The sequence below is a fragment of the Macaca thibetana genome, chromosome 1 (genome assembly GCF_024542745.1).
Source record: "Macaca thibetana thibetana isolate TM-01 chromosome 1, ASM2454274v1, whole genome shotgun sequence".
NCBI lineage: Eukaryota > Metazoa > Chordata > Mammalia > Primates > Cercopithecidae > Macaca > Macaca thibetana.
Window position 1 is genome coordinate 125,085,509 of NC_065578.1, and position 20,472 is coordinate 125,105,980.

Here is a 20,472-nt window from a genome sequence, read left to right on the forward strand (position 1 = left end):
GGCCACTCCTATATCCTTCCCTGTATCAGGATACTCAGACACATTTAATGCAATAATAATGTTTTATCAAAACCTTGTAATTTTAGGATATGTTTGAAACTTACTTGTGTATTCCATTTTTATATACTTTTAATATATCATGATTCAGGATAAAATACGTATCTATTGTTATAATAAATGCATTGGGAAAATACTATAGAGTTTAGTGCTCTCTCTACAACCTTGGTCCACTTCATGTCTGGTGCTCACGGTGATCATATTAACCTCATTATAATCATACCCATCAATTACCATTTCTGTGTGGACAAATCTCTCTTAGTCGTCCCATGCAATTTGAATCACTGTCTTCCCTGGGTCTCTTAGAATCAATACTACAGTCACTAAGATCCTGACACAAGGTTCCTTAAATGTATGTTAATCCATGATGCATATTACAAAGCCATTGTATATTTCTTATACTTGTCTCTGAATTTACCTGTGATATCCCTGGGTCATTTTGCCTTCATATAAACAGATTCGTTTTGCCTCAGACATCTCTACCTTAATACAGCTCTTAGGAGAGGCAGGGAAAGATTAAAACCTGGAAGTTCCTGTCTCCAAAACAGATGCTCTTAATGAGAAAATTATTCTACCTTTGAGATTGTACATGTCCCCAGTGCTCCCCTCAGCCCTGTTCTACCTCGACCTCAGCATTGTCTCTTTCTCCTGGGCACCTCCTTGATGTTTCTTGGGTCCACAAATTTCTCTTAGTTGCCATGCCTGGGTTTACTGCCCTTGGATGGATACAGGCTCCACATCTTACTCATCCCATCAACAATCCCAAGTGACAGCAGCTGACACCATCTGGATTCATCATTTATTCAGAGTCACTACAGAACCAAAAGGGACTAATGCTCCAAAACCCTGACTTCAGGCCTGGGGACTCCCACACATTGTATTCCAGCACCCTTGCCTAGCTCAGGCTTAGTTTCCTACTTATCTGTCAGTCTCACTACTCCATCAGCCTAAGAGGTAGGGATGGTATCTTCTTCAGTCTTGAATATGCTTTGCCCAGCACAGTGTCACCACCTCAATATAACTTGTTTAAAGAAGGAATGATGCTAATGAATGAAAAATAAAGAATTGCAGACCTACAGAAAGACTGAGGCACAGATATGTGAATAGTCATGGGGTTTCTTGAATCCCCACTCTCCTCAAAACTCTTGACACTTGCCATGGAGATGCAGAGGCCTTGGGGCTACAGAGGCAAAGAAGCTGACTCCTAAACAAGACCCGCACTCTCACCCCTCCCAATCCCACCACCCATTTGCTGCCTGCAAAACAAAATAGAAAAAGAGTTCCAAGGTTTGCTCAGTCCTCACTGGAATCAGGATACCTTAACCCAAGCTACTTTCTATTTCCTGCTCTCCTCTGCTCGGGAATTTTTCCTAAGTTGTGGATTCAAAGCCACATATGCTTTGAAATCAATATAAAAAAATCCAATTTAAAAAATTAATACAATTACCTATTATTATCTCTCTTTTTACTTCATCTATAGTCACTATACTTTTCCCAAGACATCCTGGAAGTAAAACTAGGAGGAGCTTCAAGCCTCTCCCAATGTCCCTCAAAGTGGGTACTCAAACATGCTCCTCAGTGTCCACTGCAGTCTCTTCCCACTAAGCCTCAGCTCTGGGGACTGTCATAGCCTCAGCTCTGGAGAACGCTCCATCACAGGCTTTACACATCCCACTAGGCACAGCATCAGCCCTCTGGATGCTGTCACTCATGCAGTGACCAGGGCACTGAAAACCACAGTGGAGCAGGGCTGGATGATCCAGTGAAGCAAAGAGAGAAGCCTCTTCCCAGTGTGGTGCTTTTCCTCCTCCCTCACCTCTGCACCTCCTTGGTGGAGAAGTCCCATGGAACATTAGTAAAGATGATAAGGATGGGAATGCCCTTGTAGAATTTACTCTTAATAGTCTGAAAATTGGGCATACACCATATATTCTAATCTTTTGTGTTTCAAAGCCATTTGCATCAACAAATGTTTGGTTTCTAACTCAGTGTATCCTTGTCTTAGTAATCCCTTCTTAGGTATTATTTCTAGAAAGATCCTCACTCAACAGAATGCCCAGGTGTAGTTGCAGCCAGAACACTCTTGTTTTGCCCACTCCAGATTTTCTCTGTCAAATATCATTGCGCTCTTTCAATGCTTTCATTCACTTTTCCCCTAACCACTCTGCTGAAGTTTTGCATCCCACAATGAACAAACCTGTGTCCATTCCAAGCCCCCTGGAGATGAGACCTCCCTCAGAGTCAAAGTGTATTCATTGAGCACACAGTATCTGTCACTAAAGTGATGCAGCCTCCTGGGACCTAGCACAGATCCTTCATGCCTCTAGTGTGTCCAATCCTCTCCCTACATTCAGGATAGGCAGAATATTGAGAGAAAACATGGTAAAAGATAATTGTAGCAAAGAATTGGCAAAAGAGATGGAAGTTGTTGAGGAAAAGGAATTTGGCAAGGGTCATATTGGTCAGGGTCTTCTATTGCCTCCCAGAGAGTTTTCCTTTTTCCCCATGGACTACAGGTAAGTAGCACATGAATATTCTCACCATCCAACACCCAGCTCCCTGTCCTCCCTCTTGATCTTCCAAGATACTCCTATTCCTGAAAGACTTCCTCCCTGACCTTCCAAACCCCATCACATCTCCAGTAACTACCCAGTTTCTACTTCCAATTGCCTTTACAGTACCTTTGTGTGGTCATTATGAAGCTTCCACCCAACATTCCTGAACTTGCTTCTCGTTTGCCCTTGGGGACCTGGAATCTTGGCACTTATTGATTTGATTGATGCTAGAAAGGGTGGGAGCATCCAAAACTGCCCCCTTCTTATAAAAACCCAAGAGCCTACGAACTTGTGTATTGAACAGTCTAAAGTCAGTACAACAAAAACAGGAAGCGTTGTCTTTTCTGGTCATTGTTTTTTCCTATGCTGTGTTGAATCTCTCTTAAAAATACCTCAGGGAAATTTCACATTTCATCAGTCACTTCTATGGATATTAAAGTCCAGATCAGCTAAATTTCATTCTGAACAAAACTTGAAACTCAAATTCTCCCTTGCACACAAGCATTGCCCAGGTATCTCCCAGGAGACTGGAGTTGGAAGGGGAATATGATGGGCTCTTTCTCTCATTCATTACCACCTCTCCATCTTTTTCCTGAGTACCCCTTCCTCCTCCTTTGTATTGGGAGATGGAAAAGGGGAGGGGAAATCAGTATACATGTGACTGTACCACTAGCTTCCTCTATTGGCAGGTTCTGCAGGAGGGCTGTCTTATAGGGTGCTTTTGTGAGTGCTTCTGGAGCATCTTCAAGGATTTTCCTCACAGCATGATTTCCAGACATGGGATGAGCAGTCAGATTTAACCCTTCAGGTACTGCCTAAGCTCCTACCTTCATTGTCACCGGCCATAGCTTCTCGATATTGAGGTCTCTCTGCCCAACAGAAAACCATCCTAAGCACAATACTAGCAAGACTGTGGAAGCTGGTATTCCTTCTTAGATGTCATCTGCTGTTATGTCTCAACGTCCTGTTCTATCTCTTCAGTTCCTTTTCATTATTCAACAATAGGCTCAGAGGTTAGAACATCAAGTCTACTACCATAGCAGACATTCTGCTGAGGGATAAAGGAATAAAGATTTCTTGAAGGAATCTCTAACATCTACAAGCTCTCATTGTGAATCCTGTCCTTTCAATTGACTTCTGTTGTAGGAGGACAACCAGTTTCCCTCCCCCGTACAAGAGTAGGGGGAGATTACAACATTGTCTTTCAGGACAATAACTTCCCTATCTAAAAAATTCTCACCAAAGTTCAGCCTTCCAAATATATAGCTGAACCAGAGAAATAGAGTTCCATTTTTTTTTTCTTAGCAAGTCCTGCAGAGATTTTTCAGCAGCTTATCCTAAGGTTACTTTAGTATATGGGGATAAGAGACATCTATTATTTTCATCTTTTGACTTCAGCCAACATCCTAATACAAGAAGAAAATTTGAGTCCAACATCTTCTTATACACTGGGTCCTACCAGAGCTTTCTCAGGAAAATAGAGAGAGGTGTAAATATCTCAAAATACCACTTAATCTGAGGGGAAAATTCAAATCCATATAAGAAACTTAGGTATGTTGGAGATATGTGACACTTTCTGGCTACTGCTTCCCATTTTCCTTAAGAATGACTTAGCTGCTTGCCATGGAATGTAATAGTCACAGTCATAGCAGGAACAGAATGGAGAAGGAACTGTGAGTTGTAAGCAAAGGGAGAAGAATTCTGTTTGTTTACTCATCCTTCATTGCTGATGTGGAATGTCCAAAATGCACTCCAGGGAGCTAAACCTGAGGTCCTGCAGTGCCTGTTCCCATAGTACCAGTTGGAATGACTAAGTCATGAAATTCTTCATGGATTCATCCAGCCAGAGCAGTCTCTGTATTTCCTTGCTGTCTTTGGACCACAGGAAGCCAAGGCTTCTCAGGATGGGACTCCTGGGACTTGTCATTCTCAGGGAGGTGGCCTTGTGCTGTAGGGGAAGTGACCAGATCATGATCTTATAGCTACTGTTTGTCAGCACAGGACAAATCCTGTGCGTGTGAGGACTGTGGACACCTGATCCCAGAAGGAGGACAGTGAGTGACAGGAGGAATCACTACAGTAGAAGGGAGATTAATGTGCTCTACAGGTCTTGTGGGGTGGCTTTCAAGACAGGCAGTCAAGAATGGGGCTGGAGGAAAGCCTAACTGTCATCCACTGTGTTTTATAAAACAGAGGTAACACGATATATTGAATGTCATTGGCAAGGATACTTTGTTCCTTTGAAACTTGCCCAAAATGTGTGATTTATGTTTCTTTCTCAATTAATGCTTCCACCTCCTACCTCTCCCAGCTGCCAATGACTCAGGGTTGCAACCCATGCAGGAAAATGGCTATCATGCTTTCTCTGTTGGGAGGACAAGCCTTGCTTATGATAAACACAAGATACAGAGAAATGAATGTTCAGATTTGCAGCAAAGTCTAAACCCCAGTAACTTTTTAACTGAATTTTTCAAAAGATTGTGCCCCTCTTCAGCTTCACCAGTATGGAATGAGAAAGTACCCATTTCAACCATCATGAGTAATTCCTTCCAATGCACTAGCAATTGGTGGGTTCTAAAGAATGTAAAAGAAATGGACACCTAGTGTAGCCCTGGAGCTAAGCCCAAAAATATCCCTTCAGCAAGAGGCCTCTGCAGACAGAAGAATATCAGAGAGGAGAATCAATCCTATTCCTCCTCCTCCATTCCCAAGCCACATTCCTAGAGACAATTCATTTTCTCTTAAATATCTCAAAATAAATCATGGAATTCTGACCCCGACCTCCCACTGTGTTTTAAAGAGGGTAAGTTGTAAAGTGCATGCTCTGATAGGGAGTTTGTTGTCTAAAAGCCATAAACTATCAAGTACAGGGAACAATAACAGGCATTTACCATAAACATGTATTATTTAAAATTGCCATTTAACTCAAATATAATGTTCTGTTATACTTCTGACTTTAATTTTTTAGAAACAAATAGCAAAGTACAGGTATTATGATAATAGAGATGAATTCAGTGAAAAATTCATGTCTAAAACTATTACAAAATTGAATGGGAAAAATAAGAATCAGACTTTATATTTCATCCTACAGAAACCTTAGAATGTATGAGGTTTGTTCCATTAAATGTGATGCACATGATGTCACTACCATCACTAATCTCATCATCCACAATTCATTGAACAAATCATCTTCATGACTCTCACCAATTATCTTATATATTTTTGCTCATGGACCATTTTATTTGCTTACCATCAGTATCATACATCCCATGGGAAGCTACATATGGGCCAACCTACGTTTTTCATATTAAGTATGAGTCTTGTGATCTCAACTGTTGCACGTTCCTTAATGATTTCATTTGCTTATTCATATAATCCTACCTTAATTCTCTTTTGGGCTCCAACTGCCCCAGACAGGGTCTGGGTCCCATCCTCCATTCATTACCTAATACATCTCACTCCCAGGGTCCAGTGGTCTCAGATCACCCAACATCCCCAAGAGTCAGGAGCCAATTACATCTCAACAAACCATACCCCTGGGGAATATGCAGAGGAATAGGGAACTGATGTCCAAAAAAAAGATGTTTGTATCCCAGGACGCACCACATGATACCATATCAGACACATATGTTTTCATCTCTGATATAAGTCCAGTTAACTTTGAAAGGCTCAAGGTCAGGAAATGTGTCATATGCATCTATACATTCTCATTGCAAAATGCAAGGGACAGAGGTCAGACTAAAACATCTGAGCTGAATGAGTGAAAGGAGAAGAAATGACAGGTCCCCAACACACGTGGAGATCTGTCATCAAGACTTCCTGGTTTCCTCTTGACAGGCATCTTGGCAAGCGTGAAGGAAGATGCTGGATGCCTGGGATGGGAGTGTTTGGCTCTGCCACCTCCCCTTGTTGTGAAAGCAGCATGCCTGGGCTGTGCATCAGTAACCCTGCACAAGATAAAAAGGCTCTTATTTTGGGCTCCTCATCCACAGCCTCCTAAAGAACAGCCTTCTCCTCCTTAGTATCTTCTGTACCGGGTAAGTATCTAGAGGGGACCCACAGCTGGGGATGTCTGGGGAAGATAAGCCCAGATTTTACTAGGGAAGGGGGAAGAAGAGGTGTCAGATGTACACAGATGTACACACAGCAGGAAGAGGACTTCAGAGGGCAATTGAGGGTAGGGGAAGGGGCAGTGAGCAAGGAACCTCTTTGGGGTGCATGGAAGTCTGTGACACACCAGAGCCCTGGCTCTCAGCATTCTCTCTACTCTTCCTAAGAGATGCATACATGTCCAGTGATATTCTCTGAGAATCATTACTCAATTTGGTGTTTTTGCACCAGTGTTTCTATGAAGACGGAAGGACTTGGGGCCCAGTTAGAAGACACCAGTATTCTTTTCTGGAAGGGGGAAAAGTAGAAGGAAACGTCTTACCAGGCCAGTTTTACTTGAGACGAGTTTCTGTTTTTATTCATGAAGTGTGTATCTCAGGAAGCAACTGGTCTTAGGACTTCATAAAACCATTCGTAGAGGAGACACTAGCCTGGAGCTTTTGCATTGAGCTTTTCCTTTTATCTATCCAGGCTCTCACCTCCTGCCAAGATGTCCTGCCAGCAGAACCAGCAGCAGTGCCAGCCTCCGCCCAAGTGCCCCTCACCCAAATGCCCCCCAAAGAGCTCAGCACAGTGTCTGCCTCCAGCCTCCTCCTGCTGTGCTCCAAGCCCTGGGGGCTGCGGTGGCCCCAGCTCTGAGGGCGGCTGCTGCCTGAGCCACCACAGGCATGGCAGGTCCCACCGATGCCGGCGCCAGAGCTCCAACTCCTGTGACAGGGGCTGTGGTCGGCAAGATGGTGCCTCCAGCTGTGGCTATGGCTCTGGAGGCTGCTGCTGACCTAATTCCTGATGTGGAAACAAGTGACTTTAGAGGACAGAAGTATCTCAAGGACCAAGGAAAAGTCCTAACTTGACAGATCCTTTCTTAGACATCCTTATTAATCATTCATTCATGGGGAAGGATTATGCTTTTTCCAAAAGGCTCCACCCATGTGTTTTCCTAGATTGTGGAAGCCTCCTTTTCTCCTGACAATGTTATCACTTGTGTCTGATTATACAGAGAAATAAAGCTTCTGAACAGCACCTGCATCTCACTTGTCTTTCACTCTGCTACACAGAAGGCTGCTCAGTGGGTCTCCCCTCCCTCAGCTCCTTAAGGTCTAGCACACCCTGCATCCAGAATAATACCGGCTTGTGGCTGGAAAATCAATGGGTCAGATTTTTCTTCATGCAGGGGATCCCTGTGGGAGATTTGAGGATAGAAGTATAGGAGAAAGGGGAGGTGTTGAGAGAGGTTGATGAAAATCTCTTAGAAAAGGCCTGACTTTTCTTGTGTGATACCGTGGGAGGAGTAATTTGATCTTGGAGCCCACAGTTTCTCTTGAGGGTGGCATAGGGAATCAGAAAATCGACAAGAATGAGACCAAAGAGGATGGAAGGTGTGGAGGCAGAAAGGTCTGAAGGATGAAGATCAAATCAAGCTGCACATAATGGACTTTAGGGAGGGAGGTGAGTTGAAGTTAGTAAATTCTGAAGCAATTGGAATTGAAGTTTTCTCTGATGGGAATGCCAATGAGAGGCTCTGTGCTCTGAGAAAACAGAAAAAAGAGACAGGATTAATGTTTCTGGGGGTACAGATTACATATCTGTAAATTTCTTTTAAGAGATTTGAGATAGAATTGAACTCATTATTATTATTATTTTCTGTCATGTGTTACTTTGTGAACTCAACAATAATGAGACACAGCCATATTATAGTTGGACTCTAATTGAGGAGCTCCTGTCCCAACATTGGAATATGGTAGTGTTTTATCTCTACTCCAAACCAAAGTGATTGATGTGAATCACCAGTGCTGTTTCATTTTGATAGCTGGATTTTGGAAATAATATTGCAAAAAAGGGGGCTGTTTAACCCAAGCCATAATGGCTCTCAAGATAACTTCAGAAAGATGAAAATAAATCATATAGCTGTGGCTAAGTCAAAGTAGAAAGTTTTGAGGGAAATCAGAGGTTGAGCATGGACATTTTAGACAGAGAATAAGACCTATATGATACTTTGGAAATACTGATTATAATACTTTCTTTAAATTTTCATTTTTAAAAAGTGGCAAACTAGAAATCAGTTTTGCTCCAATATACTTGGACACATTATTTCTTAAGAAACTGGAATGAAAAGTGTCAAAAGGAACCATGACTGAAAGTTGAAGTCAAATCTGCTCTGCTAGTCAAATCACTTAACTGGCTAAGAAGGGTTCTCTGAGAAAGTGAACAGAGATATGAAACTTACAATTGGGTAGACTTGAATCAATGTAATAGGCTTCTTGCCCTGGTACACTTAAGACATGCTTGGGAAGTACTCTTTAAAAGTCAGAATTAAAACACATAATGGATAAAAAAGAAAAAGGATGGGCAAGCTCCTTATGGGAATACCTGAGTCCCACACTAAGCTATGTTGTACATGCAAAGCCTCAAGCATTGATGAAGCTAGTTGGCCTAAAATTCATTGTGTGCATTTCAGGGTTCATAGAGACTGAGATTGCACAAACATTTGATGAGTGTTGGGGTGATCAGACCCAACACCAGCCTGCCGGGGGTGGGGAGGGGCTACGGAGTCCAGTGGAGTCAAAGGAATGAGAAAAGACAAGAGAGAAAGTGGGACCAGGGGGCCAATGCTAGTATGGAGGCTGCAAAGGCCCTGAGCTCTGGGAGCCCACACTATTTATTGGTGATCAAACAAAGAAACAGGTTGTGAGGATGTGGGGGTTGAAAGGAAGCTATGTATCAAGCAAATGAGCTACAGCTGTGATGGTTATCATTTTCTTTGAAACATATGGCTATTTGAGATAATGGGAGTGCTAGACACAAGGAGTCAGCAAGTCTAGACACATTCCAGAAGCCGTGACAGGTTTTAGACCCTGGACCCCAGACATATTCCAAGCCCTGCCTCAGCTTCTCTCCTAACACTCAGCTTTTCTGCCAATAATGAGTGTATCTCCAATGCCAGGTGCCACTCTAGGCATTGTAGGTACAATGGGAACAGATGAAGTTTCTTTTTACTTGGAGCAGACATCGATTGAGCATGTTGCAGGCTGACATTTTCCTTGCTCTGCATTCAGTTGGATTCTCATACCCTGTGTGTCATGAGTGTCAATGTAGGTGAGGTAAACCTAGCCTTGGAAAAACATTAAGGCATGAAAGCGGTGAATTTTGTGGGGACTAAGAAAGCTATCTAGTGGCTATTGGCACCTCAGCAGAGCCAACAACTTTAGAAGGAAGAAGGTAAGTTGCTGATGGCAGAAAATCAGTGGATGTCCTATTGTTACATAACAAATCACCCCAAAACTTAGTGATGTGAAACAACACACTAAGTGATGTGGAATGACAGCCATCTTGGTTTTCTCACAATTTTATGGGTCAGAAATTCAGAAAGGAGTCAGCAGGGCAATTCTCATTTCATACATTTGTCATCAGATGTTGATTGGAGCTGTGGTCACCTGAAGGCTGACTGGGCTGGACATCTGAGAAGGCTCACTCGGATTGTTGGCTCTTGATGCTGAATGCCAGCTGGGACCTCTTCTGGGGTTGTCACCTGGAGGACCTACATCTGGCCTCTCTTGCATGATGGTCTTAGAAGAGCCAGACTTTTTACATGGTACTGGCTTCCCCAGAGACAGCCTCCTAAGAGGACCAGATGGAATCTGCATGACCTTTTGTGACCCAGCCTTTGAAGTCACATAGCATATTTCAACCATATTCATTTGGTTAAAGGAGTCACAAGCCTGCTTAGATTCAAGGTAAGTGGACATAGGCCTAACTTCTCAATGAAAGGAATGTCAAAAAACTTTGAACCATGCCTTAAAACCACCACAAATAGGTATTAGCCATATCCTCACCCTCTTGTCAGTTCACTGTATGTATTGCTGAAGCCCTAGTATAAAATTAATGTTCCCACAGTGTTTTGAAAAGACTCATATTTTGGTCATGGTTGTAACGTATTCAAGCTTTGAAGAGGTTATGGAACTAGAATGTTCCATATAACCTTTATGGAACTAGAATGTTCAGAACTATTGCTGCAATAATGATGTCTTACCAAAAGATATCAAAGTTATTTACATATGCCAAATAATTATCTAATTCCTGGCTAACATGGTGAAACCCCATCTCTACTAAAAATACAAAAATTAACCAGGCATGGTGGCTTGTGCCTGTAGTTCCAGCTACTCAGGAGGCTGAGGCAGGAGAATCAGTTGAACCTGGGAGGTTGCAGTGAGCAGAGATCGCGCCACTGCACTCCAGCCCTGGAGACAGAGTAAGACTCCACCTAAAAAAAAAAAAAAAAAAAAAAAAAAAAATTAAATGCAATGGGAAAATATTAAAAAGCTGTTATTTATATTCAGCAGAAACACTGGTGAAATAAACTTAATTACCACTGTTATCAATCACTTTATTATTCCTCCCATCAATTATCATTCAATCCCTCCTTTGTCCTAGAGCGTTCTGCCTGATGTGATATGAGCTTCCCTTTGTCTGAACCATTCCTATCTCTTTGATCAATAGTGCAGTCAAGTAAATGCTGAAGCAATGTCTGTCATGTCACAGATCTAGACTGCTAGATTTGCAGGTCTGTCATATCAAAGATCTAGACTGCTAATTGGTGTCTCTGCTTTTAATTCCAGCATTTCTGGTTCATTTTGCCTTTATTTTTTGGTTTGTTTTTCCCTAGACACCTCTAGGTTTCTCCCGGTATTTAAAAGAGGGAGGCAATGGAGTCTGACTCCAGTGCTCATATTCTTGGTCTGCACACTATTCTGCCTCACATTATCTTAGCTTGCTTCCCTTTCAGATCCAACTTCTCTCAAAGGGCAGCTTCATTTCTTCCTTCTGCCAGGAAACCTTCTGACCAGGGACTCCTGGCTCTTGGGTCCCATTATTCTTCTTAGTCACTTTAGCTAGGCCACCACAGGACCATCACAGGTCATTTTGCAGGGCAGAAACCTCACCCAACACCCACAAACGATACTAGTGACAATGTCTGAACACTTCACTCTTGTCAAGGAAACTGGGAGTTACCATCCAAAGAATAAGTCCCATGGACTTCCCACACACTTATGTAATAGTCCATATCATTCCAGCTCATACGTGGATTGCTGACTTGTCAGTCAGCATCTCAAGATGAGAATCATATTTTACACATTTCTGAGTCCTTTGTGTCAACATATATCTGAACTGTGTCCTCATCTCCTGTTGTTTGAATGAATGAATTAATGAATAAAATAGTATGGACAATTAGTTTTCAACAGTCCTGATAATCAAGGCCAGATTTTTGGGTGTTATAGGGACTTCCTGTTTCCCTTCTATCAGAAAACATCTCGGCACCTACTGAATAATTGTTGAATTTCCTACTGAAGGGTTAGATTTTGAAGAGCTGTTACTTGGAGTAGAACCCACCACCATCATCACTCTCCATGTCCCATCTCCTTTTTTCTGATTCTAAATCAAAGTAGGAAGAGAGAACACCTTCATCAGCAAACACCCTGAGCCAATTCATTCCTGCCCAAGGCCCTGTTTCCCTGCTGCCCTTAGGTTAGCAAAACTGTGAGCTTAGGGTCATTGGGTCAGGGTTTGAGAAAGATGGTGAGGGACAAAGGGAGATAGATAGATAGATAGACAGATAGAAAGAAAGAAAACAATGATTTACTTTTTCAGTTCTTCCAGGGATCACTGAGCTGAGATGTCCTGAAAGGAAAAACTAACAGCTCTGTCAGCCCCCTCCCAAGTGCCTAATCCTCAAGTATCCTTTTGGTTGTTTGCTGCCAGTCTATTTCTGTGGTGGTTCCAGCTCTGCAGGAAGCTGCTACCAGAGTCACCATGGGCCTACAGATCCCACTGACATGCCCACCAGAGCATTCTGGAGGCTCCAGTTGCTGCCACAGCTCTGGGGGCTGCTGTGGTCCTGGGTCATGAAGACTACACAGTATCGGAGTTGGAGGAACCAGAGGACCAAGGACCTGCTCCCGTCTGGAGCCTCTCCTCTTCTCTGCCATGCCTAGGGCTGAGCTACCAAAGTGTTTTCTGAAGTAAGCTAATTCCCTTTGCTTTCCAGAGCTCTGTGTTTATTCCCAACTCATGCTTCTGTCCTTGACCTTGTGACAGACTGCTCACCTCATTCCCATACTAACATACAACCCCACTAAAAGGGTTTTGTGAGTTGAGGGGTGTATGATCCACTTGTGTCTGTTCCTAAGATAGGCCTATGTACCCAATGTGGGGCAGCCTCCCATAGGGCAGAGAGGAACGCACTGGACAGAGGGTGCAACAAGAAAGCATAGCTTTATTCTTCACAACACAGGGATATTAAAGAAGGAGGGGAAACACTGAGACCAGCAGGATAAACCCCCTGGGGGAGTACTTGAAACTTATGAAGGAACATCTCAGTAGGAAAGAGGGGACAGGAGCAAAGAAGCACCAGGCTAGGGCTGGTTCCAGTCATTTTGGCACTTTCTTTTCTCAGATACTTTCACTTAATCTCGTGGCTCAGGTCAGCAGCAGCCCCCAGAACTGTGACCACAGCTGGAGCCCCCGCCTTGCTGACCACTTCCCCTGTCACAGGAGTTGGAGCTCTGGCGCCGGCAACGGTAGGACCTGTGGCATCTGTGGTGACTCAGGCAGCAGCCACCCTCGGAGCTGGGGCCACAGCCCCCAGAGCTTGGGGCACAGCCAGAGGAAGCTGGAGGCAGACACTGTGCTGGGCTCTTTACAGGGCACTTGGGCGGAGGCCGGTACTGCTGCTGGTTCTGCTGGCAGAACATCTGGGCAGGAGGTCGGGGAGCCTGGGCAAAATAAAAGCAAAGCAAAATACGTGTCAATGCAGGTTTCAGGCCAGGGCCTCTTCATGCTTTGCTTTAATTGTGGATCGCTTTCCCTAAACTCAGTCTGCCCTCCAGCCAAGACCTGGGGAAGGGGAATGCAAAGGGATCTGAAGTTAAACCGGCCTGATACTGCTCTTTCCTCCGGCCCTCTCCCCTGCCTGGGAGGCAGCTGACACTCCTGGGTGGGCCTCTGGGGCTCCTGCGCACGCCTCGCGGGGCCTGTCACACCTCCGGGTCCGACGCGAACAGCGCCTCCTGCAGGCGTCCCGTGAACACAACGCCCATGACCCTCCAGGGTGGCGTCTCTCTGGACGCCTGTGAGCGGAGGGTGTGAGGAGGCAATGCATCTCTGGGCACATGAGGAAAGGAGGGTCCAGAGGTCGCAGCATCGCGGAGCCCCTGAAGTGGCTCGCAGACTCGTCTGTCTTCCTCACAACGCCGCCCATTTCCCATCCCAGTCACAGCTGGCCGCCCACCACAGCCTCTCTGCCGCCTCCAACCTGTCTGCCTCCTCCCCTCTCCTTGCTGAAGCACAGGCATGTTTGTGCAGCCCTTTCAGCCCAGTTCCTCTCGCCAGCTGGACGCTCACCTAGTTTGGTGGAGGCAGGCGAAGGTTCTTCCTGAGGTGATTGTGAACTGACGAACCTAGGGCCTCAGCCCTTTTATCCTGGGTGTTACGATGCACAGCTCAACCATGTGTCCTCCTTCGCTCCCCAAAGGGAGGGGAAGCACCACACGCTCCCAAGGACCAGGCTTTCAGCATATACTTAAGGCGCATATTTTGAGGAATGACAAAAGGGAAGCAGGAAATTCCGACGACGGTCCAATTATCCACCGTTCAGGCCCCCTGGCTGCTGTTCCACTTTTTTTTTCTTCATTCAGCTCACATGCTCCGAAGCCAGGGTACGTCCTTTGTGGGCCCTGGTAATATAGGGACAGACAGAACACATTTCTCCCCTTGACTAGCTCACAGCTTCTCAGAAGGCCAGATAGACAACTGAGCAATTAAATCAGATCCTATGTGCTAAGCGACGCAGCACAAGTGTGCGCAAACACGGCAGGCCTGGGGTCACTGCCTTTGGGTGTCAGTCCCCATTGCTTTGTGGATTCCTTTGCATGGGTGATGGAATCAGCCGCTGTCCTGAGGTGTTGGTTGCACTGAGCTCACTGGACTTGGATTGAGTAAGGGATGGAAGAATGGAGCTGGGGCCATGGCTTGAGAGGTATTGCCTTCAGGGAATATAATGGCATCTTATAGGTGGCATAGGGCACTGTGAGGGGAGAGGAGTAGAGTGGAGGGAGGAGCTGATGGTATAAAAATGTGACCTCCATCTGTGGGGTCAACAGAAATCTCACTTAATGGGAAAAAAGGGGTATCCGTTTTTGGCTGTCTGTGTTTAATCCTATACATTATGTTAGTAATTCATTAAAATTTCATTGAATTTGTTGATAATGATGAGGTTGATGGGGTTGTATGCATTTCACTTGATGAAAATCTGTGATAATGCTTGAAGTTTGTATATGATGAATTTATATAAATGGAATATTATTTCCCATTTGGTTTTACTTATATCTGTGATAAATTTATCAATTAATTCATCTCTAATAATACAATACAATATGCTATAGCCTCTAAATAAAAACCACTATCATGAATTTTAAAATAATCTTTATTATACTTTATATTCTTCCAAGGAAAATCATCACAATTCAGACCATATTGAGTTTCTAATAATAATGAAATTAAATTATATTGTAATTTTAAGCAAAATGTTATTTTGATCAGAGAATATGAAAGCTTGAAGATACTTGTTTTTGGCACAAAATACACTGCTAGAGGATATTAGTTCCTTCTTCCCCTTTGCCTGTCACTCCGCTTTGAACAATTGCAATATCATGCATTCTTTTTTTTTTTTTTTTTTTTTTTTTTTTTGAGACAGAGTCTCGCTCTGTTGCCCAGGCTGGAGTGCAGTGGTGCAATCTCGGCTCACTGCAAGCTCTGCCTCCCAGGTTCACACCATTCTCCTGCCTCAGCCTCCCGAATAGCTGGGACTACAGGCGCCCACCACCACGCCCAGCTAATTTTTTGTATTTTTTTTAGTAGAGATGGAGTTTCACCGTGTTAGCCAGGATGGTCTTGATCTCCAGACCTTGACCCACCTGCCTCGGCCTCCCAAAGTGCTGAGATTACAGGTGTGAGCCACTGCACCCGGCCAATACCATGCATTCTTTTAAGAGTTCTATGAGGTCAGGAGTTCAAGACCAGATGGTCCAACATGGCAAAACCCCGTCTCTACTAAAAATACAAAAATTAGCTGGGTGTGGTGGCGGGCGTCTGTAATCCCAGCTACTTGGGAGGCTGAGGCAGGAGAATCACTTGAACAAGGAAGACAGAGGTTGCAATGAGCTGAGATCGTGCAACTGCACTCCAGCTTGGATGACAGAGAGAGACTCTGTCTCAAAAGTTAAATAAATAAATAAATAAAGAGTTCTGTAGAATTATGAATGGAAGAGTGGGAATTCCGGGTGGAAAGCTGGTGAAAAGCTAGGACAGTTGTATCAGGAGCACAAACTACCAATGACATTCTTCACGAACTAGAAAAACTCTTTTAAAATTTAAATGGAACCAAAAAGGAGCCCAAATAGCCAAGGTAATCCTAAGCAAAAAGAACAAAGTTGGAGGTATCACGTTACCCAATTTCAAACTACACTACAGAGCTACAGTAATCAAAACAGCATATTACCGGTACAAAAACAGACACATAGACAAATGGAACAGAGTAGAGAGCCCAGGAATAAGGCTGCACACCTATAGCTATCTGATCTTCAACAAAATTGACAGAAATAAGCAATGGGGAAAGAACTATCTATTCAATAAATTGTGCTGAGATAATTGTCTAATCACACAGAGAAGACAGAAACTGGACCCTTTCCTTGCACCATATACAAAATTCAACTCAAGATGGATAAAAGACTTAAGTGTAAAATCTAAAACTATAAAAACCTTGGAAGACAACCTAGGCAATACCATTCTGGATGTAGGAATGGGCAAAGATTTCATGATGAAGATGCCAAAAACAATCACAACAAAAGCAAAAATTGACAAGTAGGATCTAATTAAATTTAAGAGTTTCTGAACAATAAAAGAAACTGTAACAGAGTAAACAGACAACCTACAAAATGGGAGAAAATTTTTGCAAATTATGCATCTGACAAAGATCTAATATCCAGCATCTATAACAAACTTAAACAAATTTACAAGAAAAAAAAAACATTAAAAAGTGGGCAAAGTACACGAACAGACACTTTTCAAAAAATTATATACATGCAGCCAACAATCATATGAAAAAAGTTCAGTATCATTGACCATTACAGAAATACAAATCAAAACCACAATGAGATGTCATCTCACACCAGTTGAAATGGCTACTATTAAAAAGCCAAAAAATAACAGGTGCTGGCAAGGTTGCAGAGAAAAAAAAATGCTTATATTCTGTTGATGGGAGTGTGAGTTAGTTTAACCATTGTGGATAACAGTGTGGTAATTCCTAAAAGAGCTAAAAACAGAACTACCATTCAATGTAGCAATCCCATTACTGGGTATATACCCAAAGGAATATAAATTGTTCTACCATAAAGACACACGCACACGTATATTCACTGCAGCACTATTCACAATAGCAAAGACATGGATTCAACCTAAATACCCATCAATGACAGATTGGATAAAGAAAATGTGCTCCATATATACCATGGAATACAATGCAGCTATAAGAAATAATGAGATTATGTCTTTTGCAGGAACATAAACGAAGCTGGAAACCATTATCCTTAGCAAACTAATGCAGGAACAGAAAACTGAATTTCACACATTCTCACTTATAAGTGTGAGCTAAGTGATGAGAACACAAGGAGGGGAACAACAGACACTGGGGCTTACTTGAGGTTGGAGGGTAGAGGAGGGAGGGGATCAGAAAAGGTAACTATTGGGTACTAGGCTTTTAGTACCATGGTGATGAAATAATCTGTACAATAAACCCCTATGGCATGAGTTTACCTATATAACAAACCTGCACATATTGCCCCGAACCCAAAATAAAAGATAAAAAGTAAAAAACTGGAGGAATCACATTATTTGACTTCAGTTACAGAGCTATAGTAACCAAAACTGTATGGTATTGGCATAAAAACAGACATATAGATCAATGGAATCAAATAGAAAATCCAGAAATAAATTCATATATCTACAGTAAACTCATTTTTTGACTAAGGTGCCAAGAATATGCACTGAGGAAAGGACAGTCTCTTCAATCAGTGGTGCTGGAAAAACTGGATATCCATATGCAGAAGAATGAAACTCAACCACTATCTATGGCCATATAAAAAATCAAATCAAAATGGACTAAGACTTGATGGACTTAGACCTGAAAATGTGAAACCACTATAAGGAAACATTGGGGAAACTCTCTAGGACATTGATCTGGGCAAAGATTTCTTCAGTAATATCCCAAAGCACAGGCAACAAAAGCAAAATGAACAAATTGGATCACATCAAATTAAAAAGCTTCTGCACAGCAAAGGAACAATGAAGTGAAGAGACAACCCACAGAATGGGAGAATATATTTGCAAACTATGCATCTGACAAGAGATTAGTGACAATATATAAGGAACTCAACTCTATAGGGAAAAAGTCTAATAATCTGATTTTATTTCATTTATTTATTTTTTATTTTTGTCTTGCTCTGTCACCCAGGCTGGAGTGTAGTGTCACAATCTAGGCTCATTGCAACCTCAGCCTCCTGGCTTCAAGTGATTCTCCTGCCTTAGCCTCCCCAGTAGCTGGGATTATAGGCCCATGCCAACATACCCAGCTAACTTTTGTATTTTTAGTAGAGATAGGATTTCACCATATTGGCCAGGCTGGTCTCAAACTCCTGACCTCAGGTGATCCACCTGCCTGTGCCCCCCAAAGTGCTAGGATTACAGGAGTGAGCCACCATGCCTGGCCTAATAATCTGTTTTTAAAAATGGGCAAAAGACCTGAATAGGCATTTCTCAAAAGAGGATACACGGCCGGGCGCGGTGGCTCAAGCCTGTAATCCCAGCACTTTGGGAGGCCGAGACGGGCGGATCACGAGGTCAGGAGATCGAGACCATGCTGGCTAACACGGTGAAACCCCGTCTCTACTAAAAAATACAAAAAACTAGCCGGGCGAGGTGGCGGGCGCCTGTAGTCCCAGCTACTCGGGAGGCTGAGGCAGGAGAATGGCCGGAACCCGGGAGGTGGAGCTTGCAGTGAGCCGAGATCCGGCCACTGCACTCCAGCCTTGGCGACAGAGCGAGACTCCGTCTCAAAAAAAAAAAAAAAAAAAAAAAAAAAAAGAGGATACACAAATGTCAAGCAGGCAAATGAAACGGTACTACTCATCGGTGCTTGTTAGAGAAATGCAAATTAAAACTGCAATGAGGTATAATCTCACCCCAGTAAAAATGACTTTTATCCAAAAGACAGGCAATAATGAATGCTGGAGAGGATGTGGAGAAAAGGGAACGCTACTGTTGGGAATGTAAATTAGTACAGCCACTATGGAGAACAATATGGAGGTTCCTCAAAAAACTAAAGATATGACTACCATACGATCCAGCAATCCGACTGCTAGGTATTTCTCCAATGGAAATGAAATCAGCATGCTGAAGATATACTGGTGCTTTTATATTTATTGCAGTACTAATCACAATAGCCAAAAATTGGAAGCAACCTAAGTGTCCATCAACAGATGAATGGATAAAGAAAATGTGGTACATATATACAATGGAGTATTATTCAGCCATAAAAAGAATGATATCCTGTCATTTACAACAACATGGATGGAACTGGAAGACATTATGTTAAGTGAAATAAGCCAGGCACAGCAAGACAAACTTCTCATGTTTTCACCATTTGTGGAATGTAAAAATTCAAGCAATTGAATTCACGGACATTTATATACCGTTAGATGTAAAAGAAGAGAAGACTTGCTTTTGGAAATGGAAGAGTAGGTTACTTTATACAAAATTTCCACAGAGAATAACTGTAAAAGCTAGAAAAGACAAAATAAAATACCTGTCTAAATATGTCATCAACCTATCAATTCAGTGAAGATTTTTGGAACCAAATTCTAAAAAGCAGAGAAGCCAAAAGACAGCCTAGAATGTAACACAACTTTTCTCTTGACATATTTGCCATTTCTGAAAAGCTGTAGCTGGAAGTTGAGAATGTGAGTACGTCTTTCAGAAAATTCATCGGGGTCAGGGAGGAGGGAGGACAAAAATTAGAACTCAGGGCTGTCAAGATGGAGGGGTTCTGGTAAACACTCCAGGATTTGGTTGGAGCCAGAAGGGCTATAAAGTATGAATGAGGAGAATCAGAAATAGAGCATCCTGGCAGGGTGCAGTAGCTTATGCCTGTAATCCCAGCACTTTGGAGGCAAAGGTGAGAGGGTCACTTGAGCGCGGGAGTTGGAGTCTAGCAACATGGTGAAACCCCGTTTCTACTAAAAACACAAGAATTGGCTGCAAAAATTAGCCGGGTGTGGTGATGCGTCCCTGTGGTCCCAGTTACTTGGGAGGCTGAGGCAGGAGAATCATTTGAGCCTGGGAGGTGGAGGTTACAGTGAGCCGAGATCACACCACTGCACTCCAGCCTGGGTGACAGAGCAAGACTCTGTCTCAAAATAAATAAATAAATTAATTAATTAAAAAAAAAATCCTGCAATTCTGCAAAGAGACTGAAGCCAGCCTTTGAATGATCTTAGTCCCCGATCAGATTAATATTACCTGGGAGTGTTAGTGCTCCTAGCCTAGATACTTGCTAGAAAGAAAATAAAATCAACATTTAGAAACTAAATGACTTCTATAAATTTTTCACATAGAGCTCTATAATTAATGAAAAAAATAACCA

General features: G+C 42.9%; 3 protein-coding genes across 14 annotated transcripts in view; 2 read left to right on the plus strand and 1 right to left on the minus strand.

Moving 5' to 3' along the window:
• The window catches only part of S100A1 (S100 calcium binding protein A1), a 1,186,348-nt gene that overhangs the window by 163,324 nt on the left and 1,002,552 nt on the right, over window positions 1–20,472 (plus strand). The gene's annotated exons all lie outside the window — the stretch shown is intronic.
• On the plus strand, window positions 7,213–7,500 carry LOC126935100 (late cornified envelope protein 3B). Its single transcript, XM_050756302.1, has one exon. It carries the CDS (start codon window positions 7,213–7,215, stop codon window positions 7,498–7,500), a length of 288 nt encoding a protein of 95 aa, XP_050612259.1.
• Window positions 13,202–13,471, minus strand: LOC126935206 (late cornified envelope protein 3A). Its single transcript, XM_050756408.1, has one exon. It carries the CDS (start codon window positions 13,469–13,471, stop codon window positions 13,202–13,204), a length of 270 nt encoding a protein of 89 aa, XP_050612365.1.

What these genes read in the sequence shown, in the direction of transcription:
- LOC126935100 (XM_050756302.1), top strand. Translation starts at nt 7,213, where the DNA reads ATGTCCTGCCAGCAGAACCAGCAGCAGTGCCAGCCTCCGCCCAAGTGC.
- LOC126935206 (XM_050756408.1), bottom strand. Translation starts at nt 13,471, where the DNA reads ATGTTCTGCCAGCAGAACCAGCAGCAGTACCGGCCTCCGCCCAAGTGC.